Source organism: Equus caballus, chromosome 15 (assembly GCF_041296265.1).
Source record: "Equus caballus isolate H_3958 breed thoroughbred chromosome 15, TB-T2T, whole genome shotgun sequence".
Lineage (NCBI taxonomy): Eukaryota > Metazoa > Chordata > Mammalia > Perissodactyla > Equidae > Equus > Equus caballus.
Genome location: NC_091698.1, coordinates 79,787,204 through 79,809,148, shown reverse-complemented (window position 1 = coordinate 79,809,148; position 21,945 = coordinate 79,787,204). Strand labels below are relative to the sequence as shown.

The following is a 21,945-nucleotide window of genomic DNA, read 5'->3' as shown; positions in this document are numbered from 1 at the left end:
TTTCTGTAGAGAAATCCGCTGACAGTCTGATAGGGGCTCCTTTATAGGTTATTCTCCTTTTTTCTCTTACTTCCCTGAGTATTCTTTCCTTATCTTTCCTTTTTGCCAACTTTACTACTATGTGCCTTGCAGTAGGTCTTTTTACATTGACAAATCTAGGAGATCTAAAACCCTCCTCTACACACATTTCTCCGTCGATCCCTAGATTTGGGAAGTTCTCTTCAATAATTTCGTTCAGCACACTTTCTGCTCCAGTTTCCTTTTCCATATTCTCAGGAATTCCTATGATCCTTATGTTCTTACTCCTCATTGAATCCATTATCTCTTGGAGATTTTCCTCATTTTTTTTAATTCTTAGTTCTCTTTCTTCCTCTGTCTGGTGCCATTCAGCCTGTCTATCTTCGATTATGCTGATTTTCTCCTCTATGTTATCTACACGGGCATTGAGGGAATCCGTATTCTGTTTTATCTGGTCCATTGTGTTTTTCATCTCAAGTAATTCTGTTTGATTCTTCTTTATGATTTCAATCTCTTTTGTGAAGTAACTCCAGAACTCGGCTTGTTTCTCTCTCTTTCTCTCTACCTCATTGAGTTTTTTTATTATAGCTGCTCTGAACTCATTATCACTTAGTTTACCTACTTCCAAGTCCTCAGGACTTAATTCTATGTTTTTATTGTTTTCCTTCTGGTCTGGGGCTTTCATAAATTGCTGGATGGTACAGGAGCGGTTTTTTCTCATGGTGGTAGAATTCAGTTGCAGTTACAGCCTGTCGCCACTAGATGGGGGTCGAGAGCGGCGTGTTAGCTCTCTGCCTTGGGGCAAGATGGCTGCGCCCACTGGCTTTGTTAGGGGGGAGGGGCTGTTACTCACACGCGCCGGTCTCGGTTCAGATCAGTTCTGTTCTCTGGTCTCCCAAGGCCCTTGATTTATAGGGTCCCCGCAGACAGAAGCTTTCCCCCCGTCAGCGGGTCTCCACTGAATCAGCGGCAGGAGTCCTGGATGATCCCCCCGTCACGCGTCCCCTCCCCCGCTCCTTCCTGACCCGCGCCGCAGCGATCGCAGACTCTAGGGGAGGGAGCGATGTTCTCTCCTACCGTTCCAGCACCTCCGAAGGGGTAAAGCTAGGTTTATGATCTCCGCCTTCTTGGTATTGTAGGTCTCTAACGAGCTGGCATTATGTTTATTCTCTGAAATTCAGTTCTTCCAATCTTTTGTTGTATTTTGGAGGGGAGAGAATCCCGGGTCAGCTCACCCCGCCATTTTGCTCTGCCCCATCCGGATATTTGGTTTGTTAATGGATTTCCCCTATTACACACAATATTACCATGGATATTTGTGTATATGATTTTTGGTACAATTGTTCAAGAATTTCTCTGGACTCTATACAGAGGATGGAATTACTGATTTCAGGATACGTGAATGATCACTCTATAGGATAGTGCTAAATTGTTTTTCAGAATTAGTCTACCGAATCATACTTGGACCAGCAGGATCTAAGGATTCCTATCGTTCTGCCTCTTTGACAGCCTCTTAAGTTTTGCCTGTCTAATGGTTATAGTAATATTTTTTTTTGGCGTGAGTTTAATACACAGGAGTTGGTGCCATATTAATTCTTTTCGTTTTCTTTGTGGAGTGGCACATACTGGTTTTCTTTTTTCCTAGTAAGATAAATTCTGTTGACATTTAGTACACCAACCACATTTTATTTGTCGGCATTTATTACTTTTTGTACTACTTATCTTTCACACATTCATATCTATATTTGTATACAATACAATAACATAAAAATATGTGCTTTCAAATATATAAATAGAGTTTACTTTGCCTTTTAAAAGTTATATTTCATTAGTTACAACATGCATTGTAGAATTAATTTTCTTTTTTTTTAATTTAAAGCACAAATTTCCAAAAGAATAATCCGGTGCATAAGTTAACTGAGGAGGAGCTGCTGGCATTTACAACAGTGAGTAAAGTCTTTTTCCTTTCCATTTCATACTTTTTTCCTTGTAAATTATTTTGCCTCTGGTATGTTCTTGCCTTAGATTGCTTATGTTGAAACACTGCCACCTAAGGAAATTAAGGGGGAAAAAATCATCATTTTAGTTTCCAGGCTGCCTATATCTTGCTGCTGATTTAAACATAAGCATTTTTCTTTGTACTTGCTTGTATTTGAGGGCTGTGACCAAACATTTCTTGTTTTGTTGTTTGATCCCAGGGCCTAGTCCACTATCTCCGACATAATAGGTGCTCAGTAAATGTTTGTTGAATGAATAAATGAAGTGACACAGCAAATTTGAATCATCACTCCAAAGTTAGAATAGTATGCAACTCTCTTGTCTAAAGCTGAAGGTGATGCCTACATGGGTGTGATGAGAAAGATGACTTCAGAGAGCTAGGAGCAAAACCAGGATGGGTTATAGAGGCTGAGGAAGGAAGCAATACCAAGAGCATGGAGGGTGCTTGTTAGCATTCAACAGTGTAGAGCAGTCAGGAGAAAAGGCTGTGGGCTTTGGTAATTAGAAGTGCATTGCTTCTCTCTAGGACAGTTTCAGTGGAATAGCTGGGTAGTCACCTCATTACTGAGAATTAAGGAGAGGATGGGGTGTAAGAAAATAAAGTCGATACATGAAGACCTCAGTTGGAAAAGAGTGGCAGTGCAAAGGAAAGATAGAGTAATAGATGTTTGAGGATTCGAGATCAAAGAAGGCTTTTCAAGAAGAGAAAAGGCATAGAGCAAGGAGTCAGTCCATATATTTTTAGTTTTATGGATAAAAAGAAGATATGCATGTCTTCAATGAACACAAGTTGCTTAAGATACATCATTTTTCCAAAGGCATTTTTATTATCGTAGTTAGGAAACAAGTTAGAATTCTGATGTTTTCTTCCTTTGTTATTTTATAGATAAGGCAAAAATAAAGTACTTTTATCTTGTAGAAAGGAAAGCTAGCTTACTTTGTACTTGTACTGTAATATAAATTTTGCAAGTTACTGTTTTCTATATACAGTTTTGGAATTGGTTAGATGTTAATCCTTTGAGTCCTCTCTGAGCCTTTATTTTCCCACTTCAGTATTCTTAGAAATCTTTGCTGTTTATCATTATAGCATGTATGTGTTTACATAACTATGTGAAAATGTCCCTAATTATTTGTTACATATGCCATCAGGAATTTGACAAGTAAAGTGTTAAACATTTTTAAAAGATATATTAAAAATTACTATGTACTTCTCATTTATTCATTCAGCTAATATCTGTTGAATACTTAATATTTACCAGATATTGTGCTGGTAGTCACTGGGGATACAGCAATAAACAAAGTCTTTTCTCTCCTGGAATTTACATCAGTTTACATTCTTGTGGGGTAAATACACAGTAGACAAAGAGAGAAATAGACATTTAATAAAAAGTGCTCAGGAGAAAAATGTAAAGTAGGGTAAGGGAGTAAAAATGGGATGGGAATGGCTGTTGTAGATAGGGTGGTGGGGATATCTTGATGGGAAGGGGACGTTGACCCGGGTCTGCGTGATGCGAGGCACAGGGAAGGATGCGGAGAGTCTGGAATGGTGGTGAGTTAGAGTCAGAGTGGGGAAGTAGAGAGCTGGATGGGGACAAGCGTCCAGATGATAAATGATGACCAGGATGCTTGGATTTCTTCTGATGGCTGAGGTAAACAGGATGCAGCATATGATAAGAAGTGTTCCTGCTGGCCTTTCTTGGGGAGGTTGGTCAGTAGCAACATCTTCTTGCAATGGGCCTCATAAGCAGTTTAGTGTGATATATTTATATTATCCACAGTTTTCCTGAAATCACACTAAAATACTCTATTTACAGTCAAACAAATTTTTTAGCTTTTCTTGTGGGTAGGGGTATATTTCTTCCTTTCTTTAAACCTTTTCCTACTTCTTTTGAATCTTTTTTTAAAAATTTCTTCTCCCATTCTTCTTCTTGTATACCGTGAGATACTTCTGAAGTAATTAATCTGATAACTTCTGCTAGTAGGTAACTCGTCCCTCCTCGCTTGTGGTAAGGTCATAAATTCAAATTTGATACTTTTCCCTGAAGGGCTTTACAATACATGAAATTTATGCTCTCTCTCCTCCTCCAGCTCTTTTCCAGATCAGAACTGACCTGAGGCCCGATCTCTTTTTTGGAGGAAAGCTGTTAGATTACAGTGATTCACAAGGCCAGGCCTAACTCTTCTAAGATGAGTTTGTTCATCCCAAGTAAATCTTTAATTGGTAAGAAGTAGGGCAAGGAACTCTTATATGAGGAGGGCTTTTAGGAGCCCCAGACATCCTTTGGGCTCTGAATCCTCCCTTTGTTTTTTTTATCCTAAAGGAAGCATGCAGAATACACCAGAAAAACCCAAATCAACCCGTGTCAACTCTTGCTTTTTTCTATCAGTCCGTCTTCTTATCCCTTCCTTGCACGTGATACAGAAGCGGATAATAAGATTAATTAAAAGTGGCCCCTGGTTTTAATGAAGAATTTCATTGAAATTTATATCCTATATAACTATATATCCTGGGGCCGGCCCTGTGGCCAAGTGGTTAAGTTCGCGCGCTCTGCTTCAGCAGTCGGGGTTTCACTGGTTTGGATCCTGGGCGTGGACATGGCACCGCTCATCAGGCCATGCTGAGCCAGCGTCCCACACAGCACAACCAGAGGCACTCACGACTAGAATATACAACTATGTACTGGGGGGCTTTGGGGAAAAGAAGGGAAAAAAAAGAAGATTGGCAACAGATGTTAGCTCAGGTGCCAATCTTTAAAAAAAAAACGTGGCATAACTATATATCCTATGTATAAAATACCCTTTATTTATATCCTATATAACTCCAAAAGAGTTATCTGAGACAAGGGTGGCCACTTTTAGGTACTCCCCCACTTCTGAACTCTTGAACTTTTGTCCGTGCATCTCTTTTAACAAGGATCACATTTGGATTATATTATAATTATTTATGTATATGTCTTACCTTCCCCACAGGACTATAAACTCCCAGTTTTAGGGACTAGGCTCTGTTCTTTTCTGAGTCTTCCACAAGGCCTGGTACAGTGCTTCAAGGCTTTACTCATAGTTCTTGCTTAATGAATGTATGCAGAATAAGAAAATGAATGAAATATGCTAGAAGTCTGGAACAGGATTTATTTTTGTTCTACAGCTTGCTGCTGCAATGCTCCACTTAGGCCCATAATTTAGGTAATACTACTACCTATTGGTAAAGATAACCACTTGTTTCATCTTCCTCTTCTGTAGAATGGGGGAAGGAGTGATGTGTCCCTCCCTCGGCACTGAAAACTAGTTTTGAGGATCAGATTACAGAACATATATGAAGGTACTTTGGAGTAGGTAGAGGCTGTTGTACCCGTAGTATTCAGGCATGAGCTAGATCTTCTGGTCATTGATTTGTAGGAGAACGTTTCTATTTTTTTATGCAACACATTTTTTCTTAAAGTATGCTTTTTTTTTTTTTTTGGTGTGGAAGATTGGCCCTGAGCTAACATCTGTTGCCTTTCTTCCTCTTTTTTTTTCCCCTTCCCCAAAGTTCCAGTGCACAGTTGTATGTCTTAGTTGTGGGGCCTTCTAGTTCTTCTATGTCAGATGCTGCTACATCATGCCCTGATGAGTGGTGCGTAGGTCCGTGCCCAGGATCCCAACTGGTGAACCCCCGGCCGCCAAAGTGGAACATGCGAACTTAACCACTCCACCACAGGGCCAGCCCCACATTTCTATTTTTAAGGAGTAGGAATTCCCAAGTGGATGAGACCTGTTTGGAGTTGGCTGTAGATGTGGAAGAGAAGGAAGCAGAGAGGAAACAGTATACTCTTTCTTGCTGGGCATCCATTTCCCTGTTCTGGCAGCAGCCTGGTAGCTGGGACTGGGCTTGTGAGCTGTTGAGGCTGTGACGTGTCTTCCTCTGTTGCTGGAAGAGCAAATGCAGTAGAAATCTTGATACTTAGACCAGAAGATTGTAAGCCCTTGGAGGGAAACGAACCATGGTTATTGGACATTTGGTAAATATTTATTGAAAAAATAAATGAGTGGCTTATTGGTCTTGAACTTTGTTCAGTTTTCATGAACTGTCCTAAAGTTTACTAAAGTGATGGTGAAATCTCTTTTTTGGAGGAATTTTTGCCAGTGTTTTCAGGTTGGTGCACAGCATGTTGAAATGTATGTGAGATGTGTTGGGAAAATGTTTTAATTCCACAAGATTGGAAGCTTGTCCTAAAAGAAATACTTGACTTTTTAAGGTTGTCATTGTGTAGTGCTATTCCTGAGACATTATATTCACACATTTCAGGAAAGCTGAATGAGTCATAGTAAAAATAGCCCATATTGTTTTAGAGAGCCATTTATGTCATATTGGCTTGATAATTTAAAATTAGCTGGGTTATCTACGTTATTTCCTTTCAGATGAGCCAAGTCAGTGACATTCAGTAATGCTTTTAATTTCCTTTCATTGTTGAAAATGGGAACTATTTAGTTAATTCATACAGGTGTTTCAGTTTTCATTGGCAAAAGTTTTGCTTAAGCGTGAATTGATACTGGCAGCCTGCCTTCTGACTGTCTGTCTGAAGCCCTAAGGTCTCTCTAAATGAAAAAAGGAAAAAGACCTTTGGAAGTTACACATTATGTTATATGTATTTTCTCTTTCTGCTATCAGTTTTAAAGCTATTAAATATTTATCTATAAACATAAAATCGCTTGCTAACCACTTTTACAGATTAAAATGATCACCTATTTTTCTTTTAGGGAATATTCATTTCTTAATTTTAATTTTTTAAGATAGGCAGTGTAACTTTGTGAGATAGCCACAATACTTATGATAGTTTGTATTAGCATTTCATGATGACATTTTCTATATTAAGCAAGATAGCCCACCAGTTTGATTTTCTTTCTGGTTTGAATATTTGTCTCTAAAATGTTACTAATGCATTTTAATTTAATAGGCACTCATTGGCATAATGAACCTTGTAGCTATCTCTGGGTTAAAACCTGGTTACTTATAAAGAAGCAGGAGATGGGTGTATTTTGTTTCTTGTATCGGTTTGTAGGTTAACTGTTATTAAGCAGAGGCTTAATATTTTTTAATATTTAATATTTTTTGACTGGAGTTGAACTGAGTTACTTGTATATATCCTATTTTAGGAATAGATAGAATAAGTAAAAGGATTTGTGGAATCTTACAAGGCTCCACCATCTACTTTGATAACTGCTAGACTTCTTTCTTGACAGTTAACCATGCTTAAGATTAGCGCTTATTTGTGGATTTACTTCCAGCCATGTTGGAGTAACTGATACTGGATTTGAACTCTCATTGTAAACAACTACAAAATTGGACAAAATATATGTATGAAACAGCAATGTATAAAAAGGATAATAAGTCATCACCAAATAGTGTTTATCCCAGGAATGCAAAATTTGTTTAAGCATGAAGCAATCAATGCACTTCATCTTATTAGTATAGTAAAGGAGAAACGCCAAAGGATTATCTCAATAGAAGCAGAAAAGCATTTGAAAAAATTCAACACGCTTTCATTATAAACACTCTTAGTACACTAGGAATAGAAGGGACTATCAACCTGTGAAAAATCTATAGTTAAAATCATTATTGATGTAAAACAATCTTTCCCCCCTAAGGTCAGGAAAAAGGCCCTCCTATCCTCCATTGAACTATAAATTCCAGCTAGTGCAATAAGACATGAAGATGCAAAAGGTATGCAATTTGGAAAGGAAGATATAAAACTCTGATTATGCATAGATGACACAATTGTGTACCTAGGAAACCCTAAAGAACGGACATGAAAGCTACTAGAACTCTTAAGCAAGGTCTTAGAATACAAGGTCAACATAAAAAGTCAGTTGTGTTTATATATTACTAGCAATGAATAATTGGGAAAGACATTTTAAAATCATTTATAATAGCATAAAATCTTGAATGTCTAGTGAAAAATTTAACTGAAGTAGAAGACCTGTACACTGAAAAAGATAAATAATGCTGAGAGAAATTAAAGAATATCTAAATAAATGGAGAGATTACCATGTTCATAGATTGGAAGGCTCAGTATTGTTGAACTGACCATTCTTCCAAAATTGAACTATAAATTAGGGCCCCCCATGGCATAGTGGTTAAGTTTGGCATGCTCCTCTCTGAAGCAGCAGCCCACATTTGTGGGTTCAGATTGCAGGCGTGGACTTAACACCGCTTGTCAGCCATGCTGTGGCGGTGACCTACATACAAAATAGAGGAAGATTGGCACAGATGTTAGCTCAGGGTGAATCTTCCTCAGCGAAACAAAACAAAACAAAACAAAAACTATAAATTAAATCCAATAGCAATCAGAATTGTAGTAGGATTTTTTTTCTTTGCAGAGATTGACAAGCTGATTCTAAAATTTGTTTGGAAGACTTCTGCTTCTGTGATAGCCAAGTAAGCTCTTATTGGAACCATCCTTCTGCAGATAAAAATTACAATCTACTGACAAAATACAAAAAAACAAAAAGCAACTACCTAATGACACTGGGGAATGACCAAAGGCAGAAAGATTCTGGAGATGATCGTTTACTTGGAAGAAGGGAATGACATTGGGCCATTTTCTTGTTTTTGTTGTTTCTATCCTGTGGCTAAATCTCAGTGTCTTACATGCAGGGCAGCTAAGACTCTATAACAATTCAATAATCTAAGGGCAGAGTTTGGGGCTGCCATGACTGCTGTCATGTGAAGGGGGCATTTCATAAAGGAGAGAGTAACAGGTGAGGATTCTTACATTCTGTATATAAACTTTGTCTGTGTCTGGCTCACCCCTGAGCTACACGTGTTTAGGGCATACTCTAAGTAGCTCAGCTAAGCATAAAGGAACTCAGATGAGATTTGAGCAACCACCTAACAGACTGTGTGTTCAGGTTTAATCAAACCAAGTTATGTGTTAAAACATAAAAGCCCAGGGGCAGGCCTCGTGGCCGAGTGGTTAAGTTCGCGCGCGCCACTTTGGCGGCCCAGGGTTTTGCCAGTTCGGATCCTGGGCGTTGACATGGCACTGCTAGTCAGGCCATGCTGAGGTAACATCCCAAATGCCTCAACTAGAAGGACCACAACTATAAGGACCACAACTAAAATATGCAACTATGTACTGGGGAGGTTTGGGGAGAAGAAGCAGAAAAAAAAAAAGAAGAAGATTGGCAACAGTTGTTAGCTCAGGTGCCAATCTTTAAAAAACAAAAACAAAAAACATAAAAGCCCAACACTTTGGAACAGCATAACCCAAGTCACAGTCTCAACGCTATAACAGTCACAATACGTAGGATACCATGCAAAATTGCTCAGCAAACGAAGAATGAAGAAATTGGGAGGGGCCGGCCCCGTGGCTGAGTGGTTAAGTTCGCGCTCTCCCCTTCGGCAGCCCAGGGTTTTGCCAGTTTGGATACTGGGCGCGGACATGGCACTGCTCATCAGTCCATGCTGAGGCGGCATCCCACATGCCACAACTAGAAGGACCCACAACCAAAAGTACACAACTATATACCAAGGGACTTTGGGGAGAAAAAGGAAAAATAGAATCTTTTAAAAAACCAAGGAGTTGTGAGCCATTCATAAGAGAAAAGAGAGTCAGTGGAGACTGGCTCTAGCATAACCTACATGTTGGAATTAGCAGACAAAGATTAAAGAAAAAAAGCTCTTTTAATTATACTCAGTGACATAAAGAGAAAATGCTTGTAGTAGTGATGAAGAGAGAAATTTGTAGAGAAAAATAGAAGTTACAAAATCAAGCCATATGGAAATCTTAAAACTGAACATAAAATATGTGAAATAAAAATATGCTGGATGAGATTAACCATTGAATGGAGATGATACAAGAAAGAGTTAAAGAACTTGAAGATAGATCAACAGAAACTGTCTAGTCTGAAGAACAGAGAGACCAAAAAGATAAAAATAATGAACAAGGCCTCCTGGACATGTGGGACAACATCAAAAGGCCCAACATACGTGTAATTGGAGTGCCAGAAAGAGAGAATAGGGCAGAAAAAATGTTTGAAGAAGTAATGGCTAAAACTTTCCCCAAAGGTATGAAAGTCATATATTTATGGATACAAGAAGCACAGTGAGACCTAAGCAAGGTGAAACAAAGAAAACCAGGCCTATGTACATCATAGTCAGCCTGGTGAAGATAAAACATAGAGAGAATGTCTTGATGAAAAACAGAAAATTGGCACATTAAATAAGTGGGAACAATGATTCCAAATATCTCCAACTTCTCATCCTGAACTGTGGAGGGCAGAAGACAGTGGAACAGTGCTGAGAGAAAAATGTATCAACCCAGAATTCCATATTTAGTAAATCTTTCAAGAATTATGGCCAAAGGAAGACATTTTCAGATAAAAGAAAACTAAGAGAATTTGTTGTCAGCAGACCTGTATTATAAAAAATGCTAAAGGAAATTCTTCAGGCTCAAGTAAAATAATTTCATATGGAAGCTCAGATGTTCAGTTAGAAATAAAGAGCATCAGAAATGGTAAACATCTGGATAAATATAAAAGAGCATCATTTTCCTTACAGTGTCTTTAAAATAGATATTTCTATTTTAAATAGATTATATGATTGTCCCTTGGTATTTTTTAAACTATGTAGAAAGCATGCAAGTGTGGATAAATGGACTTATTCTCATGTAAATTTTATGTGAAGGATTACACTATTCATTTTTAAAAAATTATTTAGGTCATATTGGTTCATAACATTGTGTAATGTCAGGTGTGCATTATTACATATCAGTTTCTGCATAGACTGCACCGTGCTTACCACCAATAGTCCAATTGTTTTCCGTCATCATACATTTGTGCCCCTTTACCCCTTTCGCCCACCCTCCAACCCCCTTCCCCTCTGGTAACCACTAATCTGTTTTCTTTATCCATGTGTTTGTTTATCTTATATATATGAGTGAAAACATATGTACACTATTTGTTCTAAATAGATTGTGAACAATTAAAGATATTGTTATTCTAGTGCACTTACTTAAAAAATGCAAAGGCATCTAGCTAAAAATCCAATGATAAGTTAAAATTGCAATCTGAAATATGTTCAAATAACCCAAAAAGAAGGCAGGAAAGGCAGTACAATGGAATAACAAATAAATGCAACCGTATCTGTAATGATATTAAATGTTAATGGATAAATACTGCAAGTGAAAGTTAAAGGTTGTCAGAATGAGAAAAAAGCACATACTATATGCTGTCTCTAAGAGATATACTCTAAGTATAAAGACTCAGATAGGTTGAATAAAAATGGATGGAAAATATTATCCCATGCAAAGATTAAGTATTAAAATGCTAGATTTGCTGAAGTAATATCAGATAAAATGGGCTTCATTACAAAGACTATTTCCACAGACAAAGAGGGCTATTTCATAATAATAATGGGAAAATTTACCAGGAAGACATAATCATAAATGTGTATGTACCTAATAATAGCTGCATAACACATGAAGCAAAAATTGACAGAATTTAAATGAGAGACAGACAATGTCACAATCATAGTTGGAGATTTTAACACTCCTCTCTCAGCAATTGATAGAACGACTAGATAAAAACAGTGAGTAAATACGTAGATAATGTTGACAATACTATCGACCAACTTGACATAATTGATATTAGAGAACAATACGCTCAGAATACAGGGTCTTTTCAAGTGTGCATGGTACGTTCAGCAAGACCATATACTGGGCCAATAAAACAAGTGTCGATGAATAAGAAATTAACATCATATGGAGTATATTCTTTCCACAATGGATTTAAATTTGACATAAATAACTCTTAGATATCTAGAAAAACTCCAACTATTTGGAAACCAAATAATTAAACAACATACTTAGCCCATGGATCAATGAAGAAATCACAAAGCAAATTTATATCTAAAAGTCAATCATTGACCCAAATGTTGCAACAATTTTCTACTGTGTTTCCTTAAAGTAAAATTGTTGTAACATTGGGGTAATGGGCAATTTTTAGCTAGAACACTGAGTGCATGAATCATAAAAGAAAAATTGAATAAACCGGTAAATTGGACTTCATTAAAATTAAAACCTTCTGCTCTTTGAAGGACAGCATCAAGAAAATGAAAAGACAAGACACAGACTGGGAGAAAATATTCACAGTACATATATCCTGTAAAGGACTTGTATGCAGAATAAATAAAGATCCCTTCCAACTCAATAAGACAAACGAACCAATTAAAAATGGACAAATGATTTGAACAGATACTACCAAAGATATGTGAATGATGAGTAAGAGCATGAAAGATGCTTAATATCATTAGTCATCGGAAAATGCAAATTAAAACCGCAAGATACCACTATATACCACTTAAAAGACTTAAAATACCATGTGAGGTAATTGGAACTCTGATACATTGTAAGTGTAATGTAATGTAAAGTAGTACAACCACTTTCAGTTTGACGTTTTCTCATATGGTTAATCATCAATTCCAACTCTAGATATTTATCAATGAGAACTGAAAGTATTTATCCCCACAAAGACTTACACACAAACATTTTTGCTGTTTAATCCGTTATAGCTTAAAACTGGAAACAACCCAAACATCCATCAACAAGTAAATGATAAACTGCAGTATATCCATCTAAAGAAATAATACCCTACAATAAAAAGAAGTGAAGTACTGATACATGCAATAACTGTGTGAGTGAATCTGAAAAACATGATTTCCAGTTAAAGAAGCTAGATTGTGTGATTCCGTTTAATTGGAATTCTAGAACAGACCCAAATCATAATGCAGAAAGTAGATCACAGATTGATTGCAAAGCAGCACAAGGGAACTTTTTGGGTTCCTGGAAATTTTGCATATCTTGATTTTGTGGCGGTTACATGGATGTATATGTAACAGTACACTAAATATTGATTTATTTTATTATATCTGTCTTACATTTCAATAAAGTCACGAAGAATAACCTAAAGGGGGAAATGCATATGTGTCATTTAGAGCTATAATATTTATGATTGATTAGTTTATTAAAATAGATTTTGGTTTTAGTGTGGATTAGTTCTTGTCATCAACTTCAGAAGTACAACAGGAAATACTTAATCTATCTAAGGGTTAGGTGGAAACAACGTAAAAGGAGAGGAACAAATTCCCATTAGGAAATTACGCTGTGTTCACATTCAGTATGAAGCTTACTCCTTTTTTAAGGCAAAATCAGGCTAGTTTTCCCCAAATATTGTGGAAACCTATATTCAAAAGAAACCCCAAATTTAAGTGGAGGAATTTGCTGTGTAGAGCTCCTGTTGGGGCCCCTTTTGACCCTTAGCGTCTAACACAAGTTGTCAGTATTAAAATGTTTGTGGAACTGAATTTTTCCCCCTCATGACTGAGAGTCAACAGAAACAACAAACAGAAAGATAGCTGGGATGAATGTAAAACCTTAAGAGTTCATAGGGCAGAAAACTTGTGTATACAATAGCATAGGTAATTGACATCTACTAAACTAAAGTGGTGTTAATACATGATTTCAGGTAACTTCTTGTGTTAGTTGATATAAAAATAGCTAATTAGTAGGATTTAATTATTTTAAATCTGTAAATGCCATTTTTAGTAAAGTCTATGTTGGGTCTGGAGATTAAACTATTGGTTATGTGGCAAAATGTTAACACTTGGGTGAAGGGTATATTGGAATTCTCTGTATTATCCTTCATGGAATTTTTAATTTAGCCAAGATCAGATAAACTTATGAAATTGTAATTAGCAATACCAGGCAGTTTAAACTACAAGCTGATAACACAGATAAAAAATTTCCTAAGTACTTAGCAAAGAAGAAAACATTTAGAAGAAGAGCTGTCAAAGAAGGCTTTGTGCACTAAGGGAGGATTTGAGCCTTGAAAGACAGATGGGGTTTAGATAGAGTGATAGCAAGAGCAAAGGCAAGGAGATGGGAAAGTGTGAGTTGTGCTGACTTCATTTAGCTGTGTTGGAAGATTTGTTTAGGGCAGTAGTGAGACTTAGGGAAAAATAGATTTGAGACAGATTTTAAATGGGCTACAGAGCAAGGATCGGGAATTTGGACTGCTGTGTCACTTCTACTGGGAAGAATTTATAGAGAAAACTTGAAATTTAAATTTATTGTCGTTTGGTACTGATTTTAACAATGAATACTCTTTTAGATAAATCATTAAGAAGCAGCAGTAGTTCGGCTTTTGATAGTATTTCTTTGTTCTTTGCTCTGTAAGGTCAGCCTGACCTGGGTGGGCATTGCCGGATTTGGCTTTAGTGTAGCCAAACAATTATTCACCCACAAGGAGAGCTCTGAGCTTTGATTTATGTGTGGAAAAAGCAGCTATCTGAAAACTCCTTCATGTTTAAAGGAGCAGACTGTCTGTCTGTCATGTAAAGGATCCCAGTGACCTCTGGAAGAAGATTATTTGAAACGTGCAGTGATAAAAATGAAAAGGAAATTTGTTTTTAATAGAAACAACACTCCAGGTCCTCTTTGATGGTGTTACAAAATTTTCTTTCCTACTTATCTGGGAATTAAGGCACTGTCACATAGACTGGGAAATTGTTAGCTAAATAAAATAATGCCCATATATGTATAGCGTGTCATAATATGGCAATTTACTTTTTAGTGGGAGTTAAGGTGGTATTCACTGACTTTTTCATTTCAAGCAGTTGATGGAGTTTCCTCGGATGTTAGATGATTACAGTTCCTTTTTTAGTGTGAGTCTGAGCATCAGCTGGCATATCTTAAAGTGATAAGCTCATACTAAGGTGTGCAGAGCAATCTCCCTTTTGCTCTCAAAATATCTTCTTACACTCCTTAACAATTGCTGAAGTGGATTGATTGTTTAACTTATAAAATGTTGCAACTATAAATGAAAGATATTACTGGAGTTCATTTCCACTTTTACAATAATAATGGAAATATTGAAGAGTATATGAAGAATTATATACTTGTAAAAGCCTACTGACTCATTGAATCAACTTTCAAAGATTTTGGTCAATGAGATTTGAGAAATGAGACAACTTAAAACAGCCACACAAATGTTCTCTCTCACAGTTGAGTGGCTTCTGCCCTGATGTGTGAAAGTGGTGAGAATTCCATCTCATATACAAGTGTATGGTTGCAAATGGCACAGTGTTGTTTGGCATTGTCCTGATTCTCAAAGTGCTGCTAATTGAACACACCAAATTTCTTAAGCTTCCTTTTTTTTTTTTTTTTTTTACTGGATTTTTAGCCAGTACTCATAATTTAGTTAGCCAATATTTCATCAAATTACTGTTGTTAATAGACTCCAGGTAAAAATAAAATGGATTTAAAAAAGAGCATTTGCAACTGTATGATTCCGCTTAATATGAGGTACCAAGAATAGTCAAATTCATAGAAGCAGAAAGTAAAATAGTGGTTGCAGGGGACTGAGGATGGGGATATTGGGCAGTTGTTTAATGGGTATAGAGTTTCAGTTGCAAGATGAAAAGAGTTCTGGAGGTTGGTTCCACAACAATGTACTTAGAACAGAGCTGTACACTTAAAAATGGTTAAGATGATACATTTTATGTTATATGTATTTACCATAATTTGAAAAAATTGAAACGAGGGGAAAAAAGATAGCACCTGCAATAATGTCAAAAAAGTCAAAGTCCTAGGAATAAATCTATCTACAAAACATTATTTATTTTTATTGAGGTATAATCGAGGTGACATTATTAGATTCAGATGTACAATGTAATGATTCAGTATTTGTATATATTGCAAAATGATCACCACAGTTAAGTCCAGTTAACATCCATTGTCATACATAATTACAATTTTTTTCTCATAATGAGCATTTTTAACATTCACTTACCTAGCTGCTTTCAACTATGCAATACAGTATTGTGTTATTAACTATAGTCACCATGCTGTACATTACCTCCCCATGACATATTCATTTTACAACTGAAAATTGGTACCTTTTAACCCCTTCACCCATCTCCCACCCCCTGCCTCAGGCAACCAACAATCTGTTCTCTACATCTATGAGTTCGGTTTTTTGTTTTTTTTAGATTCCACATATAAGTGAGATCGTACAGTATTTATCTTTTTCTGTCTGACTTATTTCACTTAGCATGATGCCCTCAAGGTCCATCCATGTTGTTGCAATGGCAAAATTTCTTTCATTTTTACGGCTTAATAATATTTTTTTATATATATAATATCACATTATATATGTGTATTTATGTGTGTCTTTTCTTTGTTCATCAATTGATGGACATTTAGGTTGTTTCCATGTCTTAACTGTTGTAAATAATGCTTCAGTGAACATGGAGGTGCATATGTCTTTTCAAATTAGTATTTTCATTTTCTTTGGATAAATACCCAGAAGTGGAATTGCTGGATCATATGGTAGTTGTATTTCTAGTTTTTTGAGGAACTTCCATACTGTTTTCAATAGTGGCTGCACCAATTTACATTCCCACCAACAGTGCACAAGGGTTCTCTTTTCTCCACATCCTCTCTAACACTTGTCATTTCTTGTCCTTTTCATAATAGTCATTCTAACAGGTGTGAGGAGATATTTCATTGTGGTTTTGATTTGCATTTCCCTGATGATTAGTGATGTTGAGCATCTTTTCATGTACCTGTTAGCCATCTGTATGTCTTCTTTGGAAAAATGTCTATTCAGATCCTCTGCCCATTTTTTAATTGGATTGTTTGTTTTGTTGCTATTGAGTTGTATTAGTTCTTTATATGTTTTGCATATTAACCCCTTATCAGATATATGATTTGCAAATATTTTCTTGCATTCCATAGGTTGCCTTTTCATTTTGTTGATATTTTTCTTTGCTGTGCATAAGGTTTTTAGTTTTATATAGTCCCACTGTTTTACAAAACATTATTAAGAGAAATTATTGAAGACCTAAATAAATGGAGGGATATGCTATGTTCATAGAGGACTCAATATTTTAAATTTTCAAGTCTCCTCAAAGTAACCTACATAATGAATGCAATCCCTAACACTGTCCTAGCAGTTTGAGGCTTTTTGTTATTGCTATTGTTTTTTGGCTTTGTAACTCAAACTGATTTTAAAATTCACATGGACATGCAAAGGGCTAAGAATAGCTGGGGCAGTCATGAAGAACGGAGCTGGAGTACTTACATTGCCAGATAGCAAGACCTATTGTAAAACTATGTTAATGAAGACAGTGCTTATCATATTGTAGTCCTTGGACTGGCAGCATCAGCATCACCTAGGAGCTTGTCAGAAATGGAATTTCTCCATCTTCACCTCAAATCCTGTTGAATCAGAATCTCTGGAACTGGGGCCAAGGAGTCTGTGTTTTAACAATCTTTCTAGGATATTCTTATGCACTTTAAACATGCCAGTGAGAAACGCCGAGTGGAGACATTTTGACATAAAGAAATGCACACCAAGCGGTGGAGGAGCTGATAGAGAGTCCAGAAACAGATCCGTATGTATACCGTTCATCTGACGGAGTTGGCACTGCAGTACAGTGGTTAAGGGTAGGCTTTTCAGTAAGTGCTACTAGATGATTTATATTCATATGAAAAAAAGCTATCTTAACCCCTGTCATGCTATATATACAAAAATCAATTCCAGATTGAATTTGTGAAAGTGAAAACAAAACTATAAAGCTTTTAGAGGAAAAATGTAGGAGAACATCTTTGAGAACTTAGGACAATAAAGCTCTAACCATAAAACAAAAAATGATAAACTGGATTATTATTAATATTAGGTACTTCTTTTTAATACTAACTTTTTTCTATCGAGTTAATGATAGGTTACAATCTTGTGAAATTTCAGTTGTACATTATTGGTTGTCAGTTGTGTTGTAGGTGCACCCGTTCACCCTTTGTGCCCACCCCCCACCCCACCTTTCCCCTGGTAGCCACTAATCTGTTCTCTTTGTCTACTTTTAAATTCCTCATGTGAGTGGAGTCATACAGAGATTGTCCTTCTCTAGCTGGCTTATTTCACTTAACATAATTCCATTCCCTCAAGGTCCATCCATGTTGTTGCAAATGGGACGATTTTGTTCTGTTTTATGGCTGAGTAGTATTCCATTGTATATATGTACCACATCTTCTTTATCCAATCATCTGTTGATGGGCACTTAGGTTGCTTCCACGTCTTGGCTATTGTAAATAATGCTGCAATAAACATTGGGGTACATAGGACTTTTGGGATTGCTGACTTCAAGCACTTTGGGTAGATACCCAGTAGTGGGATAGCTGGGTCGTATGGTAGTTCTATTTTTACATTTTTGAGGAATCTCCATACTGTTTTCCATAGTGGCTGCACCAGTTTGCATTCCCACCAGCAGTGTATGAGGGTTCCTTTTTCTTCACAACCTCTCCAACATTTGTTATTATTAGTTTTAGATATTTTTGTCATTGTAATGGGTGTAAGGTGATATCTTAGTGTAGTTTTGATTTGCATTTCCCTGATGATCAGCGATGATGAACATCTTTTCATGTGCCTATTGGCCATCTGTATATCTTCTTTGGAAAAATGTCTGTTCATATCTCCTGCCCATTTTTTGATCGGGTTGTTTGATTTTTTGTTGTTGAGTTGTGTGAGTTCTTTATATATTATGGATATTAAGCCTTTGTCAGATATATGACTTGCAAATATTTTTTCCCAGTTAGTGGGTTGTTTTTTTGTTTCAATCCTGTTTTCATTTGCCTTGAAGAAGCTCTTTAGTCTGATGAAGTCCCATTTGTTTATTCTTTCTATTGTTTCCCTTCTCTGTATACCATTAATATTTGTAAAGCACTTAGACCAGTGCCATGTCAGCACATAGTATGTGTTATATGTGTTTCTCATATAAGAATAAGTAAATCATATATTACTCTCCTCCACCAAAAAGACAGAGGACTTATGTCCAGAAAATAAGAATACTTACAGGGGCCGGCCCAGTGCTGCAGCGGTTTAAGTGCGGATGTTCCACTTCGGCAGCCTAGGGTTCACCAGTTCGGATCCTGAGTGTGGACATGGCACCGCTTGGCACATCATGCTGTGGTAGGCATCCCACATATAGAGTGGAGCAAGATGGGCACGGATGTGAGCTCAGGGCTGGTCTTCCTCAGCAAAAAGAGGAGGATTGGCAGCAGTTAGCTCAGGGCTAATCTTCCTCAAAATAAAAAAAAGGAAAAGAAAAAGAAAGAAAAAAGAATACTTACAAATTATCAAGAAAAGTTCTGACATTCCAATTGAAAAAAATGGCTAAAGAACTTCGGTAGAGACTTAATAAAGGGCGTTAAAATGGTCATTAACATGTTAAAATGTGCTCAACTTTATTAGTCATTAGATAAATGCAAAGCTATTAGAGAAATGCAAATTAAAATCATAATGGAATACTACTACATACCCACCAGAATGGCTAAAATGCAAAAAATAGGTAATATATGTTGAATGTTGCAAGGACGTGAAGCAACAAGAACTCTCTAGTATTTCTCATGAGAGGGTAAAGCGGAATAACCTTTTAGAAGATGTGCAGTATCTGTGAAAGCTAAATGCATGCATGTTGTATGGCCTAGCAGTTTTACTTCTCTGTATACACCCAACAGAAATACTTGTACGTAAAGTACATGTTCACCTAAAGAACGTGTCTTAGAATGTGCATAAGGGCAATTCTGATAGCACAGCTGGAATGTTCATAGCACATTTGTAACAGCCCCAAATTGGAAACTACCTAAATGCCCATTAGCAGGATAATGGTTAAATAAATTTTATGTTTATGCAGTGGAATATTATGCAATATTAGAATAATATGAACCTTCTGCAACTGTGTATAACTATATGGATGACTCTTTCAAACAGTGTTGAGCAAAAGGAAGCAGATACAAAAGAGTACTCTGTGATTACGTTGTACAGAGTGGAAGAACAGGCGCACTGATCAGTGGTGTCAGAAGTCAGGATAGTGGTTGCCCTTTGCAGTGGTGCAGGGAAATGACCAAAACAGAGAACAAGGGGGACACTGGGATGCTAGTAATGTTGTTTCTCCATCTGGGTGCTGGTTACATAGGTCTGTTCAGTTTGTGAAAATTCGTCACACACTTTTCTGTATGTATATAATGCTTTAATAAAAAGAAAATTGGGTTTAGTAGCCATTTCTTTGCTACCTCAAACTGAAAAATACGTGGAGTCACATAAGGCGTTCACATTCATGGAAGATGAGTTGCAGTGGTCATTCTTTCAATATTCTGAAGGAACAGTATCTTCAAGAAAATGAATGTTAATAAAGAACCTTTCTTCAGCACACTTTAACCAAACTAGAATTTCCTATATAACAATGATTTCTTTTTAACTGAAAAAATTCATTGTAGTTTCTTGTATGGATGTATTTAAGTTCATTTAAGTGTTTGAGTAGATCTTCGTATAGTCTAAGTAAAGATAAGCTATGAACTTCCAAACTTATCACCTATATGAGTGCTTTGCTTGGGAAAAATCTGAGTTACACCTTTGAGCCCATCAGTGCTAGAAAGCATCAAGATGAAGGATGACCCACTCATTTCTGTATGAAAAAAGTGACAATTTCTTGCAAAAAGCACAGAAGCATCAATCACAGCTTATTCTCACAATGAACTTTTGCCATTATCTAGGTGATTCTGTATATTTTTGTTCATCTTAACAAAGAAAAATAAATGTAACGATTATGATTGTAAGGAGTTGTTTTATACAAAAGAGATAGAGCAGTATGCTGTAATAATGTGCAGCCAGTTGTCTTCAAGTTAGTGCTATCTGAACGTTTCACCAAATGTCAGAATGGAGCTGTCAGTACTCTGAAGTCTACAAGGAAATAGTTTAATCATAGTGGGACGTCATTTGGGTTTATGTCACTTGGAAAGAATTCTAATAAATTGAATATTTGTACAAGAGAAAAGGTTATTGCTGTGCACAACTGCTGCCTGCCAGTTCACATAGCTAACTAGTATTACTCACTTTAGATTTTAAGATAACTGACAGCAGTACCTTTTCATGGGTGACTCGCTAAGCCCTGCACTGGCGTTTTGAGCAGGGCCGTAAAGCTTAGGTAGTGCGGTCACAGCTTAATTTGTTTGTGGGTGGTTTGCCTTCCGAGGGAGCTGGCGTACACTGAGCCTGCAGAGACGTGGCAGATTGCTCCTCTGGGGTGAATAAAATCCTGGTTAAGAACCACTGATGTAGAGGCTTTTATAGTTGAGTAGTTATTGTATTTCCCTCAGAACGAGTAGCTAACTCTCTAGTTATCAGCCTTTTACTAAATTCTATTATATAGCACCAATTTTAGAGCAAAATTTTTAGAAATTTACAGGACATTTCTGAGAAATGAGTGAATAGTTATAAGAATTAGCAACATGCAATATTTTATGTCTTCATAGAAAGTGTGTTCTTTGGGGGCATAGAGGATGAGATGATTAAAAAATAGTGTTCACTTTAATTTGATTACATGGAAACATATCAGAACATTTTCAGGCACTAAAATTGCCCAGCTTTTGGGAAACAAATTCTGAAATTTGGGAGATGCTGAGTATATGTTCAGGATATTTCATCCAAAATATCATTAGTGGCTTTAAAAAACAATGAAATATTAGTTTGGGCACAGTTATATTTTTATCTTCTGTTCTCTGTTTTAAGTCTTTAGCAACACTGAACTAGACTGTAAGTTTTCTTTCTCTTTTTAGGGACTTTGTCAGTAATGATTTTGTAAAATATATGCTATTTTTTTATTGTGGTAAAACATGAATAACATAAACTGACCATTTTAACAACTTTTAAGTGTACAGTTCAGTGGCATTAAGGACATTCACATTGTTGTGCAATCATCACTCATCCCCACCGTCCATCCATCTCCAGAACTTTTCCTTTCTTTCTTTCTTTTTTTTTCAGTGTGGAAGAATGGCCCTGAGCTAACATCCATTGCCAATCTTCCTCTTTTTGCTTGAGGAAGATTGTCACTGAGCT

At 36.7% G+C, this 21,945-nt stretch overlaps 1 protein-coding gene across 4 annotated transcripts in view; it reads left to right on the top strand.

The window, feature by feature from the left end:
* Positions 1–21,945, top strand: part of TTC27 (tetratricopeptide repeat domain 27) — a 177,548-nt gene that overhangs the window by 46,699 nt on the left and 108,904 nt on the right. For all 4 annotated transcript variants that reach the window (XM_001501379.7, XM_023619259.2, XM_070236482.1 and 1 more), the window contains one exon: positions 1,898–1,964. In XM_001501379.7, the coding sequence (XP_001501429.2) occupies positions 1,898–1,964 (67 nt within the window). The remainder of the gene's footprint in view (positions 1–1,897; positions 1,965–21,945) is intronic.